General features: G+C 43.4%; 1 protein-coding gene across 1 annotated transcript; it reads right to left on the bottom strand.

Moving 5' to 3' along the window:
* Nucleotides 1-8,339: 8,339 nt before the first annotated feature.
* LOC149281035 (vomeronasal type-2 receptor 1-like) lies at nt 8,340-18,002 on the bottom strand. Its single transcript, XM_089499841.1, has 5 exons — nt 17,788-18,002; nt 14,638-14,929; nt 12,657-13,382; nt 9,254-9,475; nt 8,340-8,348 (listed from the first exon to the last, which is right to left on the bottom strand). The coding sequence occupies exons 1-5, from the start codon at nt 18,000-18,002 to the stop codon at nt 8,340-8,342; spliced, it is 1,464 nt and encodes a 487-aa protein (XP_089355967.1).
* Between the last annotated feature and the right edge of the window lie 2,126 nt (nt 18,003-20,128).

Here is a 20,128-nt window from a genome sequence, read left to right as displayed (position 1 = left end):
GTCATCGCGTGTAAGTACGTTATCGATAGCCCGTATGCCTTGCTGATGCTCTATTACAGTGTACAATGATGATACGTCTAGTGTGGCCCATATCCACCCTTGAGACCATTGTATTTCTTTTAAAATATTGAGTAGGTGTGGGGTGTCTTTAAGATAGGCAGGCATTTGTGTGACATATTTTTGTAAAAAGTGATCAACATATTCTGAGGTGTTGCAGGTAAGTGAATCAAGTCCGCTTATAATTGGTCTTCCTGGGGGTTCTTTCAAATTTTTGTGTACTTTAGGGAGGAAATAGAATACCGCGATTTTGGGGTGTTCCTTCTTCAGATAGTTATACTCTGATTTAGTTAGGATTCCCTCTTCTAGGCCTTTATCGAGTATTCTGTATAATTGAGTGCTGAAGTCTCTAGTTGGATCCCCTCTCAGTTTTTTGTAAGTGTTTGTATCCCCTAAAATTCTGTTTGCTTCTCCTATATAATAAGTCCGGTCCATAATGACCGTAGCACCCCCTTTATCTGCTTGTTTAACAACTAATTCATTCTTATGTTTTAGGGTCTTAAGTGCTTGTCTCTCTTTCTGGTTTAAGTTGGAGAAATTATTCTTCCCCTTCAAGTTCTCCAAATCTCTGAGTACTAAATCTGTGAACACCTCTAGATGTTCACTTTTCTCGCTTAGCGGATAAAATTTTGATTTAGGTTTAAGTAAGGTATGTATAAATTTTTATTTTATTTCCCGGGACTTGAGACCCCCTATTCTGTGCAGACAAAAGAAGACTCACACACCAGATGATCCATTCGATCATAAAAGACGAAAGAAGATTCACACACCCGATTATCCATTCAAGCACAAAGAATGAAAGACCGAACGGACGTAGAGGTCACACGACACGCACGCAGTAGTAAGAAATACGCGATGACGTGCCGGGAATATACGCAGCAAACTAAGAGGCATACGGAACGAAAATCACGCGGATGACGCGTTCCGGGGAATATAAAAGGACGAACACAACTGGGTCACGACTATACCTCCTGAGGAAGCCCGCTACCGGCGAAACGCGTAGAGGATTGCTTACTTTGGACTTTACTTGGCTGTTTTTATTACTTCATTATTTTCTGTTCTTGGAATATATTTTTATACTGCTTTTATCAATTGTTTTCGGACAAGACTTGCCAAACACTTATATAGTGTGGTGTGCCGATCAATATTCTGTAAGGGCTAAGTCCCGGATTAAATTATTTATTTATTTTTTATATTTATTGGTCTCTTATATTGATATAATGATAATGATCTTATATTGATCATTATACACATAGAATCAGCTGATCAACTGCTGAATATACACCACCCACTACACTCTTAATCATAATAATTAATTCACACAAGCACTTGCACTTTACAAGAAACCCACACCGGAATACTAAAGCAACAACCTTTCGGAACTCAGCGGAACCTGAAGTTCAGCAAAGCTGCACCAGGAACGCCATCCAGACATCACCAATTCAGGAAAACCTACCAGATGTGCTTGATATCTTCCATCTAAACGTGAGTGTATTACTTCACCGCGTAGAATAGTGGTTTTAAAGATATTACCCTATTGGATCTTTCTTTTCTTCTATGCACGCGAGGTTAAGGAACCAGTAAACATACCGAAGGGTGGTTGATACATGCGCTAAAGATCTATATACATTGTGAGTGCAACTGTTGAAGTATTGTGCAAAAATTCCAGAATTTTTTTTTTATTGTATCACACTATTTGTTTTTTTCTTTTTTATTTTCGTTTTATTTTTTTATGAGTGATTCGATATCGTGTGTTTTGAAGCGCCCCTAGACCCAGAAGTCAATTTGTATATTCCTTTCAACATTCCGTGGAGAGTGTTTATAGGGCTGCAGCTATAAACCCGATCAAAGAAAAAGGGAAGTATATTTTTTTTGTTCTTGCCTTTTGACACTTGGTTTCACCCCTTGCACATTCTACTGTCTGTTCTTGGTCTGAGATGAGGCTCCCATGTTGGTTTTATCGCCATGAGTTATTTTCAATATACACAGACCGGCGTCCCTGCTCACAACAACTAGGGGGATATCAAGCATATTAAAGAATTTGGTTCTTCCCCCAAGCTGGTATGTTCAGATTGAGATGGTTGCTTCAATACCCTCTGTTTCTGGCTTTGGGGGGGGTGGAACCAGTCTGATATGCAAATTTAGTGCTGTTTAAAATGGTCTGAGATGAGGCTCCTCACCTTAGGGGCCCACTGGCCCCAAAAAGCCAGTCCCTGAACCTTTCAGACAGATGAAGCAAGCCCACTGTCCCCAGCAACTCTATCATCGACAACTGTGTTAGAGGACCATTCAAGACTAACTTGAATGTAATGAGGCCCACTGGCCATAGAGTGGCTGTGCCTGAGGGTCTTAGTAAATTTGCCCACTGGCCCACTTTAAGACCCCTGAAATTGTGTAAAAATAATATATAAAAAATAAAAAAAATGTAAAAAAATTAAATTAAAATAAAAAAAAATATATAAAAAAAGATTATAAAAAAATTATTAAAAAACCTTACTTCCCATCGCCCTAGCATAACATCTAGCGAGTATAACCCTCCTGCCCCCGTTCACAACCCCAAACCCGTTAAGCCACAGGCATAGAAATTATCCAAAATTTTGCACCTTTTAGTATGCTCCCTGGTGCTGGGAAAGTCTGGAAAATCTATATAAATTAGGTATTTCTGAAATCAGGACACCTGAATTGATAAACTTGGAGGGGATTTTCCATCACTTTACCTAATTTTGTGAGGATTCAGAGGGAAAATGTAAAAAAAAATGAGTTTCATTTTCTAATCTTCGCTAGTTTTTACTAAATTTCTCATTCTAAATTTTCAGCTAATCATCCAACTATGGTATCAAACGAAAGCTCTATCCCTCCTTGAAAAAACAATATATAGTTTATATGGGTACACTATTCACAGGAAAAGAGAATCATCGCTAAACCGACATACCCCAAAAATGGCAAAATTGCTCTGGGCTTTGAGGTACCAAAAACCCCTGGGATTGAAGGGGTTAAATGTCCGCACTCTGTTGAACTTGCAAACTCTTTTTTTTCTATTTATTTTGGGGTTTTTTTGTATTAAACTGTTAGACGAAAGGATCATGGGAATATATTTTATTTGAATAAATGCAAATGAGCACACTGCCACATATGGCTAATATATCTTCGGACAGAATGCTGCCCTCTGTTGGTTTTACATTGAGTAGCATAATAACTTTGGATTTCAAGGAGTGCCTGACATCCCTACCATGCTGAGGACCTTCTTTGTGTGCAACTGCGTGCGCAGGACTCTCAGAGACGTAGTGAAAGGCTCTGCTGGAAACTCCATGTCTCGCTTCTTCCTGCTGCCCCTGTGGAGGCAGCTCAAGTGGGAAAAGTGGGACAGCTCTGTCCCTTACAATTGGACCATGCCCTGGCAAATTTGTAAGGGAGCACCAACTGGAGGGAGTTAAACCAGATTTGTGGTTACCCCGTGTGATCCACAAGCTCATCAGAGCCAAAGACACTATCGAGAACATCCCAGGGCTCCCCGACGCCACAGCCAAGACTGTTCAGAGCCCTGGAGCTGGATCTCAAGGACTCTATCGAGAGAAGGTACCTGTCCTACCATTCGGTACTTTACGGACTTTTTCCAGGAACACACACGGAGAGCGCCATTGAGGATGCTTGGCGTCTCATGTGCTGTGTAAAGGACGCTCTATGGTTTGCCAGGAACCGCCTGGTGCTGAGGAGGGAGCAGGTCACAGTCCGTGACTGCCGCAGGCTTATCCACAGCCTGCTGAGAGACTACTCTCTCAAGGACAGTCTAGAGGCTGAAGACTAGCCCCATTCTCCTCGGCCCCCTTTCCCCCCGCCCATTTCCCCAGGTTATGTTCCACTAAAGTGCTAACCATATCTGCCATGTCTGGGAATGTAATTGTACACTGCTTCTACTGAGCTTTCCGTAACTGAAGTCGTACTGTAACGTGTATTGCCCTGCGCTGCGTCGCAGTACTGCTTATCGTCTAACTTAAACTTAAAGCTCTTAGGAAGATGCTGGTGCAGTGGATTGGATCACACGCAGGCACAGCAGTAGAAGTGAGAATGGTGGTTACTGTTGGGGCACCAAACATGGTGAAAACGGTTAGAAATGGGAATATTGTAGGTTTGTGTTCTGCTATTCCAACTGATGGGCAGTGTAGGCTTTCGAAACGTATTGAAAAGTACCGTTAGATTGCCAGACACTTACAGCATGAAGGCAAGCTAGCAGATGAGGGAGGAGTAGGAGAAGTAGGCCTACCCCACCTACGTCAGGATATAGTCACCTGCTGGAACTTCATTCTGGATGGCTCTTAGAGCAGCAGCATGCTCTTCACTCAATGTTCTCTGAGCAGAGCATTGGGGTGTCCAGCCCACTGTGCAAAGGGCATTAACGGGACAGGTGGTTGCAATCCCAAAGTCTTTTAGTGATGTGACCAAGGACTTAAGCCAGAGCACTGCTACTTTGGGCCAGGTCATCCTCTTACTCACCTACCTTTATCAATACATGCATGACTTTCTGGAACAGAATGAGGTCTATCCAGGCAAGAGATTACAAGCAGAGGCTGCAAAGCTAATCAGTAGGCCATCAGGGACACTTTATAGTACATGCTGGCAACCCTCTTTGATCCAAGGGTTAAGGGCAAGTTGACCTTTAAAAATTATTCGGAGAGACATCCTTGTCTGTAGGGTGGGTGAGATGCAGCATAAAAGGGGGTGCCAGCCACATGTCCTAGTGCTAGTGTACTAGTACCACCCAAGCTACCCAAAGTGCAGCCTCTGAGATGGTGAAACCCTATCTTGAGGAACTGCCACTATCTCCTGGTACTGACCCTCTATATTATTGAAACCAGAAAGCTGACTAGTGCCTGCTTGCCCAGGCCCAGTGCTCTTCTACTCATGCTGCTGCACCACTTTGATTGTCTGAACTCTGGGGGAACATTTAAAAAAAAATAATTCAATAATATTTTGGTGCAAATTCAATCCTGCTCCATGAGGTTGCACGTTTCTATCATCTGCCAGTGTCTGCCTGCTCAGACCCAGTGCTCTACTACTTCTGCTACTACTACTACTACTACTACTACTACTACCTCCACATTTTGCCCCAAAGGAAAACCAGGAAACTAAATCTGTTGCCTGAAAAACAAACGCGGCAAGAAAGAAACAAATATTCCGTCAGATGCGATTTTGCTCACCCTGCACATGTCTATGAGAAAGTACATTTAGCCGGACTTTTTTTTATTGTTCTTATCATTTGGTGGTAAGTAAGAAAAATGCAAGCCTCCATGCAAGTACACGATTCACTGCATCCCATTAGGTCCATGTGCTTACTCTATACTATGTAATAGATACTTTATTTCTTATGTGAAATATATTGATTTGGGCCTCCCGATTGAACAAAAGTGTAAAACATTTTGGAAAAAATATACAACCCAAAAGTCCAGAACTTGAAGCCAATATGGCAAAAACCTCTACGGCCACCATGTATTTGCCTTTGGTGCTCAGATAGGCCGGGATCATTGTGGTCCAAACGCTGCAGAACACCAGCATGCTGAAGGTGATGTACTTGGCCTCATTAAAACTGTCCGGTAATGTCCTGGCTAAAAAAGCTATAATAAAACTAACAGCTGCCAGAAGCCCCATATAACCCAGGACACAGTAGAAGGCGATTACCGATCCCTCGTTACACTGAACGATGATCTTTCCAGGATATGAGTGCATGTCCAGCTCTTGGAACGGAGGAGAGGTGGTCAACCAAATGATGTTGATTAGAACTTGGGCAGAGGAACATATTACGACAACAAAATTAGACACTTTGGTCCCCACCCAAAAGCTGCCAGGCTTGGTGGCTTTGAAAGCGTTGCAAACCATGAGAGTTTTGGCCAACAGAGAAGACACGGCTAATGAGAAGATGACTCCAAAAGCAGTTTGTCGCAGCATGCAGGTTATATCCACAGGACGCCCGAGGAACAGAAACACACAGAGGAAGCTCAGCATGAGGCAGACCAGGAGGAGGAAGCTGAGGTTCTTGTTATTGAGTCTTACAATTGCTGTGTGTCTGAACTTTGTAAAGATGATTAATATGACTACAGTTATGAAACAGAACACAGTTGTAACAAACAAAATAATTGCAGCAATTGGATCATTCTCATAGGACAGAAATTCCACCATTTTTGAGACACACTGAGTCTTCCGCTCATTGGGACATTCATTGTCGGGGCATTTTATGCAAAAATCACTGTCTATTAAAGGAGAAAAAAGAAATAAATCTATGAATACCGATGAGAGGCACTAGTGCACAGATACTTTTCACACACGTGATTAAAGTGTATTGTTCCCTTTCCTTCTTCATAGCTTAGTGAACATCACTGAGCTTACAAATAAATATAAATAAATAATATGTGTGTTTCACACATTCAGAGCACATTCAGAGCAGCCAAAGTAACCACTGGTCATTGCATTAAGGTACTTTCGGGGGAATTATTCAGAGATTGCCAGAAAATTAACTAAACAAATGGCTCTCTAGGTTTAATTATGTTTTTTCTTAATATTGAGGGCAACTGTAGTAAATGTATAGAGCAATCGGTTTAGGTGTTGGAAACACAATTTCTGTTTTTCGCCACCAATAAATTGTTATTTGTTGCAGAGTGACATCATTAAAACTATTAAACTGGGGCAATTGTCAGATATATGGTATAAAGTATTCAACACTGATAAATGTAAAGTTATGCATTTGGTTACAAAAACAGTAGATGCTAATTACGGGCAAAACATGACTAGAATGAAACAAAGATTAGAGGAAACTACTTAACACCAGGATTAGTAAACAGGAGCCAAAAGAAAGTGATGAAAACCAGTGGGAAAAGGGATATTCAAGAAAAAACAGGAATTAGTATAAATACTTCCCTTCTTACGTTGACTGGATACCCAGCTGCAACCCATAAAAAACACTCTCCAGGTGTTTGAAAATTGCAAGAAAGACCACTAAGGGGCGCTGGAGTGTACCGGTAAAAAAATAAAGATAAAACAAAAAAAACCCACTAATAGTGTAGTAGTATTTGTGAACGATCAAATTATATAGCTATTGTATGCACTCACAATATGTGTGTATATATTCAAGCCTCATGTACATCAAATCCTCCGGGTGGCAGTATGGGTGATATATATACCTTTATATAAGGTATATATCTTTCTCCTCTGCTTGCCTCCGGACCCTAGACATCCAGAGGCAAGCAGAGGAGAAAGATCTGAACTGTATGGGCAATACATTCCTACACTAAGTGTAAGTGCACATCTACTCTGGCGTGTTCCAGAATTTCTTGATACTACACCATTGTGTTCCTATGTGTGTTTCTGCTTCCTTTATATATATATATCTATATATATATAATCCATCCACCCGGAGGATTTGATGTACATGAGGCTTGAATATATACACACACATTGTGAGTGCATACAATAGCTATATAATTTGATCGTTCACAAATACTACTACCATATTAGTGGTTTTTTCTTGTTTTATCTTTATTTTTTTACCGGTACACTCGAGCGCCCCCTAGTGGTCTTTCTTAGTAAACAGGAGGCCAAGATAACAAAATGACTCTAGGTTTAAAAAAAAAGAATTAATAAAAGTAGTTAATGCACTTGTGATGCTACAGAAAACATTTGTTATGTCTTTTTTTGAATCAGCTTTAGCATCTGTTCATAAGAAATATATTATTGAATACAAACTGCCAAAAAAATTAAAGTGGCATCACTCTTTTTTCCGCTCACTTCCTGGAACATGATTTCGTTCAGTTGTAGTAGAAAGAGAGGCACTTTTTCCCTCAAAGCATAAGGCAGAAAATGCAACTTATTTCAAATAAAAAAGTGCTGTGGTTCCAAGTTTCTTCATAGTGAGGGCTATAAATTTACTGCCTACACTTTTGGGTCTATTCACTAAGAAGTTGAGTGATTAGCTGAGTTAAGAGTAAACTAACTCTGACGTGCCTGAGGCTGCATGCCTTTGCTACGTGCATATTCTCTAACATGCAGGTTTGTGAGAGCTTTCAACTTTCAGGAATTTCAGACAAGTTAAATTGAACGTACATGTCCTCGCCTGAAACTCACAAATTGAGAAACAAAACTTCCATGCAATATGACTAAATAACTAATAAAATATAATAGAAACAGAGGGGAAGAATTACACAATAAATCACTCCTATGTAAACAGAGTGGGAACAAAGATATTCTCCCATTCCATAAGCATGTTTCAGCCAAAACCTGTAATGCCATTAAGTTGTTCACTGTGTCTGTAATAACAGAAGATATACCAGATCTGTTTGAGATTTCCCCCTCTGAGCACCGGACACAGTCGTAGCAGCAGGTTTGGATTCCGGGTTTTAGTGCTTTTCTGTAACCTGGCAGACACTTCTCTGAACATCGGGATATTGGGGTCTAGAAACAAGAAAATACAATAAATGCATGGTTGTGAAATTGGCATTTAGAGTAGTGTGATGGAGGGGGTTAATTATACCTGCAGAGGCCTGTGTCTCTTTCACTCCGCCCAATAAATATTTTAGGATGAGTGGGGTTAACATGGGCAACAAATAATTACATTAATAACGTTAACATCAGAAAAAGCCTACCTACCCCCACTTGTAAGTGCCCCAGAAAGATACAATGAATCCTTTGGGTGCAAGGAGGTTAGCGAATAGAAAATGCTGTCTATTCCCTTCGCATCCCAAGGGGAGCAAACTATAGAAAAAAAAGCATCAGATGCCTATCCAACAACGTCTAACAATCCCCCGAAGTCCTCGGATTCAGCTGATGACAAATAGAGGTTAAAAAAATAAATGTATGTGACCATTAAATACTAGTTTAGCAGTTAGATTGGGGTGACTTAGAATGAAAAAATGGGGTGCACCATAACTCTAATTGTCTCATTCAAAGAAAGCTCCCACCATTTGATTTACAAACCAGTTTGTAAAACCAGTTGCCCCAAGATAAGCCACTAATTGTTATTATCGTTGGCTTTTGGTTGAGACCCCAGGTTGGGTTCCAACTCATTAACCAGGTTCAAGTCAGTAGAAAAAGATCCTCTCATTTTTTGTGAGCAGGTCCAGCTCAGGATGTTGGCCCCCCGAAGTGCCCCCAGCTTGACCCATTCTACACCAGTCATTTTACTCAATGCAATAAATTGATAAACGTTCCTCACCTTCTTGTTCTTCCACACTATGTTGGTAGTGCTGATTGTGATCTGCTGGTCCTCCAAGGCCCATGGGGTGAAGTTCCCCACCGTGATGGGGTATGACAAGTGGCCATCAGGTCTTCTCCAGTTAACGATTGTATAGCAATAGCCAAAGTCCCCGTTCTCATCAAAGAATAAAGCGCTATTGTTTCGCACTAAATTGGAAACTCTTTTAATGTAATGATGTAACTACAAAAAAATATTACAATAAACAAAAGTGTTTTAGAATTACAGAATCCGTATCTCATTCCATATGTAGAATGTTTACACATAAGTACTGTCTGTAAGCCCTAACCGGTGTACTCAGTGCTGTACAGTTTACTGTCTCATAAAGGGGACAGTAAGGGCTGTCAAATACTAAGTACTGGGATCATACAGACGGTATGATGGGGTACAAAAGGTAACTGTCCCATCCCCCGTCTCTCTCTCTCCATCCCTTCTCTCTCTTCTCTCCCCTGTTTCTCTCTCTCTCTATCAGTGGCGTCGCTACAGGGGGGCAAGGGGGGGCAATTGCCCCCCCTAGGTTATTCCTTGCCCCCCCTGTTGCCCCCCCGCCGAATTTGTAACCACCCAGGACAGTCCCAGTCAGGTGCTAACGACGGCACCTTGCCGTCAGTAGCACTACCTTACCTTGATGGAGGTCTGTGGACCTCCATCACCACCTACCCCAGCGATCTGCCCCTCAAACTGAAGGGCATCACCGGGGCCACCCGATCCGCCCAGTGCCGTCTCGCGCAATGACGCGATGACGTCACCGCGCAACTTTATTAACAACTGACAATTGTCAGTTAAAGAGGTATGGGGTCATGCTGCTTAGATGCCTGTATCTCAGGCATCTAAGCAGCTACATACCCCAACATATACCGTTGGAAAGGTAATCTCCTCACCTTTCCAACGGTATATAGATTGTAAAAAAAGAATAAAAAATATTAAGTTAAAAAAATAAAAATGTAAAAAAATGGATTTGGGGGTCTCTAAAGGCAGATAAAAAAAGATCAAAATTGCCTAGAGACCCCCAAATTAAATTATTTAAACATAAAGTAGTTTAACTTTAAAAAAAATTAGTTTAAGTATTCTAGCTAAATGATCACTGTGGTAGCCAATGTTACCACAGTGATCATATAGCTATAAAAAGTTACATTCCCTTTTTAAAAATGGCCGATACTAAATTTTAACATCATGATCCCTTTGATCATGGGGTTAAATTTAGCCAACGGTAGAGGGAGACAATTTTTGAAATCCTGATGAACTGCAAATATTATTAAAATCAGCCATTTGGCCTGTGCGGTACGTGAGTAACCATCTCATCGCTGGAGTGCTTGCATTTTTACTGCAAAACTTATTTTTGCTGTAAAAGTGATTTTTTTTTCTCCCTTTACCATCATTTATTTGGGATTGTAAGGGGAAAGAATGGTGTGTGTGCTTCTGTGAGTGAATGTATGGAAAGAATGGCGTGTGCTTCTGTGAGTGAATGGAGATATGAAAGGCGTGTGAATGGTCAGTAATTAGGGTTGGAGCCTTGACGTGGCATTACTGCTCACGTAGGAAGTTACATTATGGCACAAAAAGTACACATTTGCAAAAACTACACCCCTTGGCGCATCAAATGAGGGGCTGTATGTGTTTCTAGTACAAACCTGGAGTGCGCAAGACACAAATGAACATGTCGCTATGGTTAGAAAAAACATATTTTCTAGCCAAAGCGACATATTCCGTCATTATTTGTGCACTCAGCTTTTGTCCTAGAAATACATGTAGCCCCTCATTTGAAGCTCCAAGGGGTGTAGTTTCTTAAAATGGATGAATTGTCTGAATGAGGGAGAGCATGAGTTAATGTATGGAAGAGTTGTCTGAATGAGGGAGAGCATGAGTTAATATGTGGAAGAGTTGTCTGAATGAGGGAGCGCATGAGTTAATGTGATTGTGTGTGTATCATAGATGTATAATTGTGGAAGGGCAAAGATGGCACTAGCAGGATGTTTGAGCCTTGGGGACCAAGATGGCACAGGCAGGGTGTATATGGGGAAAAGATGGCAAATCTTGTGTGTGTTATCTGGGTGCTGGCCAGGTTCTATGTGGGCAGCATGGTTGGGGTGTGCAACCTGTGATCTATGCCTGTAATTTAGGGGTTTTAAATATACCTTTAATGCTGTGTTTTTATGTGAATTCCAATTGATCTGTACCTGCAAAGCTTGGTTTGTGTGTTCTTCTGTAGATCCATATCTGCTATGCTATGTTTCCATACATTATTTATGTATACCTGCAAATACAGGGTTTGTATGTCTTGTTCAGTTGATTAATACCTGCAATGCTGTTTCCATGTATTGATTTGATCTATACCTGCAATGCTACATTTCATATATTATTATTGTATACCTGCAAATACAGGATTTGTATGTCTGATTCAGTTTATTTGATATATACCTTCAGTGCTGAGATCACAAGTGAATTTCAATTGATCTATACATGCAAAGCTGGGTTTGTGTGTTAATTTTTTGATCTATACCTGCTATCGGCAGCAGGGTCTAATATTTATATATATATATCGGCAGCAGGGACTAATATTAATATATATATTGGCAACTGGGGCTAATATTAATATATATGGGCAGCAGGGGCTAATATATATATATATCAGCACCAGGATCTAATATTAGGCCCTGAAATCATTTAGTGGAAAAGTTAAGGTATTGTGTTGTTTAAAGGATTTCAAGGATTAGTCGTACTAAATTGTGGCTTCAGGCTTCCCATGTTGAATGATCAAGTATTGTATTGTCCAATAACAAAAGTATCATTCCATAGCACATTACTTTTGGCAATATATATATATATATATGTGTGTGTGTGTTTTTTCAGCGGTATGATTTAATGGTGGAAATTATTAATGCCCCCCCAGTTTGACTGTGGTATCTTGTGTGCCCCCCCCTATATATTGTTTCTAGATTCGCCACTGCTCTCTATCTCTCTTTTTTCCCATCTCTCTCTCTCCCATCCCCTCTCTCTCTCCTCCCCCATCTTTCTCTCCCATCCCCTCTCACTCTCCTCCCCATCTCTCTCTATCCCATCCTCTTTCTCTCTCCTCCCCATCTCTCTCTTTCCCATCCCCTCTCTCTCTCCTCCCCATCTCTCTCTCTCCTCCCCCCGCCTCTCTCTCTCTCTCCCATCCTCTTTCTCTTATCTTTTCCCCAAGCCCAGGAATCTTGAGATCACTGAGTCTTTCCTGATCGTTTCCACCAGCAGATACCGCAGCAGTGATGGAAAGTAAAACACGCACCTTGTTCCTGTAGTTATAGTTTGTATTTTTCTTCCCACCTGATTTTTTTCTATGATATGAATAAAAATGGGCAAGAGATTGAGCCATGACGCCTACGGCAAAAAACACGCGAGGAGAAACCCCAATGTACATCTGCTCTTTAGTATTGAGGAAATAATCCTCCCCGGTGCAGTTACGAAGGGTTAACTTATAAATGTGCGAATACAAATAATTGGTGGCTGCATCGTTGGTCAAGCATTTTAGTAATGTGATCCAGATATACTCCAGAAGCTTGTCCGTGGGGCGCTTTGAGGGAGACACTTTCTCAAAGAATACCCCGTCGTCTACAAAGTACAACGGGCAGAGCTCTATGGCGAGGCTCCCGTTAAAAGCCGGTATGAAATTACCAGTCAGGTAACTGTTAGAGGCCCAGGAAGGAGGAAGAATTAACGTCTTGTCATTGAATGCTCGGTGCGAACGTGACAAAAAATCGGCGATGGCCAAATTAAACGCCCCGCACAGGATAATGACCTCAGCAGAAGACCTCTCAACAAAAAGCAGATTCCGTTCCATTTCTGCGTTTTTAACGTTATATTTATTGATGCCAATTTTTATAGAGAAGGCAACGCAAATGTCATAACTGCTCAGGTATCTCATCAGCCACTGGCTCTCCGTCTCTCCGCCGGCATCGTCCGACACGATTATTCCCACCCAGGTCCATTCAAAGTGTTTCAAAAGCTTGGATATAACCTTGTAATGGACGTGGTCATTGTGAAGCATTCGGAAGAAATGCGGATAAACGCGTCTATCGCTCAGCTTGTAGTCTGTAGCTCCATAACTGATCTACAAGGCTCAAGAAAACACGACAGACACTTCGTTATATGCCGCCAACCCAGACCGTAGCGCGGTCACAACAGTGAAAACACTTAACAAAGACACTTTAAAGCTGGCAATAACTTTAACACCTGTCAAGAACAGCCCCGGAGGGGAAGGATGGGACGGAGGGGCCCCATGAATGACGTGCCGGGTGAGGCACCCCTTTGAATGCCTGGTTTTAAGGGTTAAGTGATGACTAGTCAAAATTTTGGCACTTAATGAGTTAATGTTTTGTGGCACATGCAAGACCAGGGGGGGAGGGGGTAATTGCCCTCCCTGAGGGCTATATATTAAGGGGGGCTTATGTTATAGGGGCAATCATTTTAAAGAATATTTTCCCGCTCATCCCTCCCCTATTTTTGTCGTTAGCCGGGGGCTCAGGTTTTTAGGCTGGTAAGGTGCAGGAGTTAACCGTCTATAGGAAGGGTTACTTGTGGTGCACAGAGGTGTAAGTGCAGGACACTCCGGGGGATGCGCCCCTGTGAATCGTACGGTCATGTGACTGGCGCGCTAGGGGCGGTTCCAGCAGGGATACAGGTGGATACGCCCATACCGGCCGGTTACTTCATTGGTTATCATTTTTGCATTTCATTTTGACGGTAAATGTTTATATACTGGGTCAAAAATGTGTTTGGCTAATAAATGGTTATAAAACTTATAAATGATGTAAACATTTAATAAAGGTTGAGTGTCGCGGTGCTGTGTCATATGTTAAAAATCCAAATCTGACGATTAATAAAGTTTTGAAGTAAAGAATTGTCTCTTGTGTTATTTAGTGGGGGGGGAGGCTGGACGCTACTTCATTCAGGACGTTTAGCTACAGAAGGAGACGAGGGTCTTGCTCCGGGAGCTTATGGTCGATACATTTCCTCGCTCTAGGTAGTTAAGTGACTCTGTCAGATGGTCTTGTGAGTCTGTTACCCGTCTTGACAGTCAGGTCGGTGGTGGAGTTGGTCATTGGCCCGTCATTTCTGTTCGAGCGAATTCAACTTGGGGTCCAAGAAGGAGCCCCCTTTTCAACTCGATTTACAACTAAAACAGACTTTCTGGGGACTGGGACTCAAAGAGCCAAATTATGTGACACGTGTGAGCCTCAGGACATCTCAAGGGCCACAGAAAAGCTGTGCAGGGGACAGAGGCATCAGAAGATCCTGACGTGGATCAGAATAAAAGCCCCCAGGGCCCACTGGGCTCTGATAACGTTATTGTACCGGTCACTGACCTGTGCGTAGCCGTACACTCCGAGGAGCTCGGCTACGGGCAGAGTCGTAACGGAAAAGTGATCTCCGATGAATCCGGCCACCTTGCCCGTCGAGCAGGAATAATTAGGAACCGTCTTCTTTGGTCCAGATAAAATTTGTAAAACGCTTTTTATAGCTTTCCTCCCATCCAGACACGAATCGTATATATGATACCCCAGGGTGATATTCGGAGCGATAATCCGTAACGCGTCTTCTGATTTCTCAACGGCGTAGATAAATTTAAGAATGTTGTAGTAATTATTGACATTGGGCCTGTAAAAAAAGTGAAATAAAAGCACAATATAGAGGATCCACAGAAAAGGCAGAGCCGGCTCCTCGCTGACAGATACAACGTAACAAATTTTACTTAAAGGGGATGCAGGGGCGGAAGAATTGCCTCCAAAGACGGGTGACGATGTAACGGATGCTACTGATTGCTGATACACCAAGGGAAGGGAGTGCCCTTTTACTAATTGTGATTAGCGAGCTGGGCTCCATTGACTCGAATGCTGTACCTGGATAGACCCTCTGTGAACTCATTGGAGTGTCAGTCGGCGCCGCCATCTACTGAGTGGCAGCAATGTCACTCGCTGATAGCGCTTATGGTTGCTCCTCGGGGTAGAGGGGGTTTTGTTGCTGAACGTCTCGATATCGAGGCATGTCAGCAACACCGATTACGCTTAGGAAGCGATTGCTGATTTCTCCTTAAGCAGACAGGTTACAATGTAGCAGGGGGCCGGCAGGGGCCGACAGCCTCCCCTCTGTCTTCAGACAGGTTACAATGTAACAGATCCCACTGATCCCTGATACATTTAGAGGGAAGGGAGTGCGGGGGGCCGACAGCCTCCCCTCTGTCTGCAGACGGGGAACAATGTAACAGATCCCACTGATCTCTGATACAGGGGGCCGGCGGGGGCCTTTGTAATAGGGAATAGCTTTCAGGGCAGCACTGACCTCTGTGTGTAATTAACTTCCTCAATACCAAATCATCCATGTGTGTGATTAACCTCTTCAATGCCGAAGAGCAAAACCTCTTAGTTAGTCTTTATTTTTGTGTGCTTTTTATTTTTTTCTCCCCCATGCACATGCGCTCCATTGTTTGTTCACTGGTTAACCTCTTTAGTGCCAGAGTGTAAAGCATTATTGTGTGTGATGTTAACCTTCTCAGTACTGGAATGGGAAACTTACAGACATGTGTAGTTAACCTCTTTGCTGCCAATAACGTGTGTATTTAACACATAAAATAATCCAAAATAATGCGATAATCAGCATTCTGCCCTGAGAGCAGCGTCCGGCCCGCGGGAAGCCTGTCGGACGCCGGTGTATTTACATTCTACGGACTGTAACTGCGGAGTCATTTGGAGTAAAAGATATGTGATCTCCTGCAGAACATGATCCGGCCCGACAGCTGCGCTGCCTGCGATCCAGAATTATTTATTCCTCAAAATAGTGAACATTAAATGGATCTTTTAAATATATATCCGGAACCTTCTGGAATCCGGCTCAGACTACAATATATCGAAAATGTTCCTGCCAATAACAGCAGATTCTGCCTGACTCTTCATAAATACAAACATTTAACCCCCAAATGACCCATTATTACAGACGTCTCCGTTTCGGGGAATAAATAATATTTATTCCTTTGAATAATAACCGTCCGTCCTGATTATCGGCAGCGTCATAAATATTATCGTCTTTAGTCAAATATTAATTAATTTGAAATTCTCAAACGTCATCGCCGTATTTTTCCAGAGATATTTGGATTTTTGAGTGTAATGAGATCAATCGCTTAACATTCATATAAATGTATATCGTACTTTATTACAGATTCTTCAGCATCTTCCTGAGTCAGACGACTTCATAAAGAATTTTAACACTTCTGCTGAGAGGCAGTTCCACTTATCAACTACCCGCTTAATAAAGTAAAACCTCCTTCCATTCCACCTCAGCCTCTGACTCTCTAGTTTCTAAACTTCCCTCCATTCCTTTGTTAAATCTCTTTATGAATTTAAAATGTCTCTCCCATCTGTGTCTCTCTAATACCCTCTCTCTCTCCCCTATACCTCCTCTCTCCCGTCTACCTCTCCTCTCTCTGCTGTCTCTCCCATCTGTCTCTCTTTCTCCCATGTCTCTCCTCTCTCTCCCATCTCTATTTTTCTTGTGTCTCTCCTCTCCGTCCTGTCTCTCTTCTCTCCCCCATCTCTCTCTCTGTCTCTCCAATCCCCTCTCTTCCATACGTCTCTCCTCTATGTCCTGTCATCTCCCTCTGCCTGTCTCTCCCTGCTGTCTCTCTTTGCCATCCCATCTCTCCCTCTGTCTCTCTCACTTCCATACCCCTCTCTCCCATCTTTCTCTATCCCCCCCTCTCTCTTCCATACCCCTCTCTCCCGTCTCTCTCTATCCCCCCTCTCTGTTCCATACCCCTCTCTCCCCTCTCTCCTCGTTGAAGAGTGTAGCTGTAAGAATCACCCCGTAGAATATTCCCTCTCTCTCGGACGCTCCATACTTTGTGCAATTCGATCGCCGGAGCTTCCCGGATAATTAAAGCTGCAAACATCCAGCATGCGCGTGCACTCAGGCGGCACAGACGGGGAAATAGGGAGATTAACCTCTGCAATGCCAGCAGAGAAGCCTCCCCTTACAGGTTCCTGTCAGCCGCACACAGAGACGGCTCCCGGGACGATCTGACATCACATCTCAGCTGAAGCAAGCGCTAAAGTCAGCGACGTCGCTGGGACGGCACCTTTAAGAACCCGTGAGGAACGCGCGGGGGCCGCTGCACTGCGCGCCGGCTCCGCTCTCACTAATAAAGGGGCCCCTGGGGTAACTTCCATACACGTTTTACTCAAGAACGCCCCGATTCTAATCTTTTCTATAATTTTTTAATGATTATTAATATTTAGGGAACGTCTGACTTGCCCCCAAACTAATGTTCCTAACGCCCCCTTGAATCCGGGGGAAACGTGACATCCCGTGTTTTATGACGATGGGATATAACGCGGCTCGTTGTCAGAGGCGCCAATGAATGGGTTAAACGAGACACATCGTGTCACTTTTAGCCCCCAGCATTAACCGTTTGTTGGGGGGCGAGGAATAATGAACCCCTCTGGTGATTGGGAGAGATCACCCACCTCATGCACATGGCGGAACGGACGATCCGTGGCTGCAGGGAGTAGTGAGCCACGTACGAGCTGACGGTCAGCACTCCTCCGACGATGACGTCTCCATCATGGAAATATTGGTAATCTTCATAGAACGGGGCGAAGGAGAGTTTGCAGGCTGCCGCCGGTCCCCGGACATCAGCTTTCCCGGCCGCGATCCACGAGACGATGACAAAGAGTAACATCGTCCCAGCAGAGTGATAGCGAGTATCACGGGACGGCGGCCTGTGCCACGCGCCTCGCTCGCCCTGGCCTTTTATAAAGGTTGGGGACCTGCGCGGCGCGGGGCCTTCTGCCCTAATTACATGTTTTGACAGAGAAATCCTGTAATCAGCATCATATCGCTGAGCTCAGCGTTCCCTCCTCTTAATTCTATCCGTCCTTCTACCATTCAATAAACACGTTACTATTATTAGTTATTGTTTTATATAGCGCCGCCAAGCTCCGTAGCCCTGTACAAGGGGTTAATAAAGCAGCTCTTTATCGGCTCACAATTTATCAGTCACTGGCCCCTGCGTAATGTATATATCAATCAGTCACCAGCCCCTGTGTAATGTGTATGCCAATCAGTCCCCGGCCCTGTATAATGTATAAGTCAGTCACCGGCCCCTGTGTAATGTATATGCCAATCAGTCCCTGGCCCTGTATAATGTAAAAGTAAATCAGTCACCGGCCCCTGTGTAATGTATATGTTAATCAGTCCCCGGCCCTGTACAATGTATATATCAATCAGTCACCGGCCCCTGTGTAATGTATATGCCAATCAGTCCCCGGCCCTGTATAATGTATAAGTCAGTCACCGGCCCCAGTGTAATGTATATGTCAATACGTCCCCGGCCCTGTATAATGTAAAAGTAAATCAGTCACCGGCCCCTGTGTAATGTATATATCAATCAGTCACCGGCCCTGTATAATGTATATGTCAATCAGTCACTGGCCCCATGTAATGTATATATCAATCAGTCACCGGCCCTGTATAATGTATAAGTAAATCAGTCACCGGCCTCTGTGTAATGTATATGTCAATCAGTCACCGGCCCCATATAATGTATATGTCAATCAGTCACCGGCCCTGTACAATGTATAATTTAATCAGTCACTGGCCCCTGCGTAATGTATATGTCAATCAGTCCCCGGCCCCTGTATAATGTATAAGTCAATCAGTGACCGGCCCTGTATAATGTATATGTCAATCAGTCACCGGCCCCATGTAATGTATATGTCAATCAGTCACCGGCCCTGTACAATGTATAATTTAATCAGTCACTGGCCCCTGCGTAATGTATATGTCAATCAGTCCCCGGCCCTGTATATTGTATAAGTCAATCAGTGACCGGCCCCTGTATAATGTATATGTCAATCAGTTGCCGGCCCCTGTATAATGTATATATCAATGAGTTATCAGCCTCTGTATAATGTATATGTTACCGGGCCCTGTATAATATGTGGCCCCCAGATTGTATCCTGCTGTACCTCTGGGACTTTTGAACTTTAGCTGGATGCTCATGTGACCAATTGAGCCAATAGGGAGAGCCCTGAGCTGGAACTTTCCAGAACATTGGAGGGCACAGAAGGGGAAGGATGTGCTGCAGGAGTGAAGTTCAGCAACAACATCCCTGTTCTGATGATCCAATATAAGGTGTGAGTGCCGTGTGAGTGCCGTGTGCTTCCAGCTGCACCCTGAGTGAGGGAGCGGGATCCAGACACAGCGAGTGGCTGACAGACCCTGGAGCTTCCCTCGGGCTCCGCAGCCGGATACCTGAGCTGGGGGGGGTTATGGAGTCTCCTCTCCCCGTCACGCAGATGGACGGACATTAAGTTCCGCGGCCCTCTCTGTGGATCGCAGCAATGTCTTCCCAGCGCGCTTCATTTGCTTTAAGTTGTGGATTGCATTAAAGGGCCCGACCCCTCTGTGCTCCCGCTGGTACCCATCAGCCATTTGGGTGACGCCTGTTCAGGTGGTTTGGGGAGCTGGGCCGGGGGACACAGGGCTTGTTTGTCTAGTCAGCCCTTGTATTGCATGAGTTACTTTTATCTGGCTTTTATTTTTACCGTTAATGAGATAAACAGTGATCCTTTTTTTTTACGCAACCTGACTCTGGGATACCATGCGCTCGATTCCTGCGGAGATGTGAATAAAGCCATAGAAAATGTGTTACGGATATTATCCGGACCCTCTAGGACTGTCCCCAATTACTCCTGCAGGAGTCACGGCAAACTGGCTGGGGTTATTGGAGATCTGTCTTCAGAAACATCCTTACATATCGCCAATATACTGAGCCTATACGATTACCCACAGGTAGGAGATCTT

This window comes from Sceloporus occidentalis, unplaced genomic scaffold (genome assembly GCF_023333645.1).
Source record: "Sceloporus occidentalis isolate IW3139 unplaced genomic scaffold, rSceOcc1.0.p SCAF_140, whole genome shotgun sequence".
NCBI classification, from domain to species: domain Eukaryota; kingdom Metazoa; phylum Chordata; class Lepidosauria; order Squamata; family Phrynosomatidae; genus Sceloporus; species Sceloporus occidentalis.
The sequence above is the reverse complement of the archived record's forward strand: the minus strand, read 5'-3'. Positions and strand labels throughout refer to the sequence as shown.

Excerpts from the sequence above, each read along its gene's own strand:
- LOC149281035 (XM_089499841.1), bottom strand. The coding sequence starts at position 18,002 with ATGTTACTCTTTGTCATCGTCTCGTGGATCGCGGCCGGGAAAGCTGAT. Across the intron at positions 14,930-17,787 it reads CGTTCCGCCATGTGCATGAG|GCCCAATGTCAATAATTACT; the intron begins GTGGGTGATCTC and ends CTTTTTTTACAG. Across the intron at positions 13,383-14,637 it reads GAGTGTACGGCTACGCACAG|ATCAGTTATGGAGCTACAGA; the intron begins GTCAGTGACCGG and ends TGAGCCTTGTAG.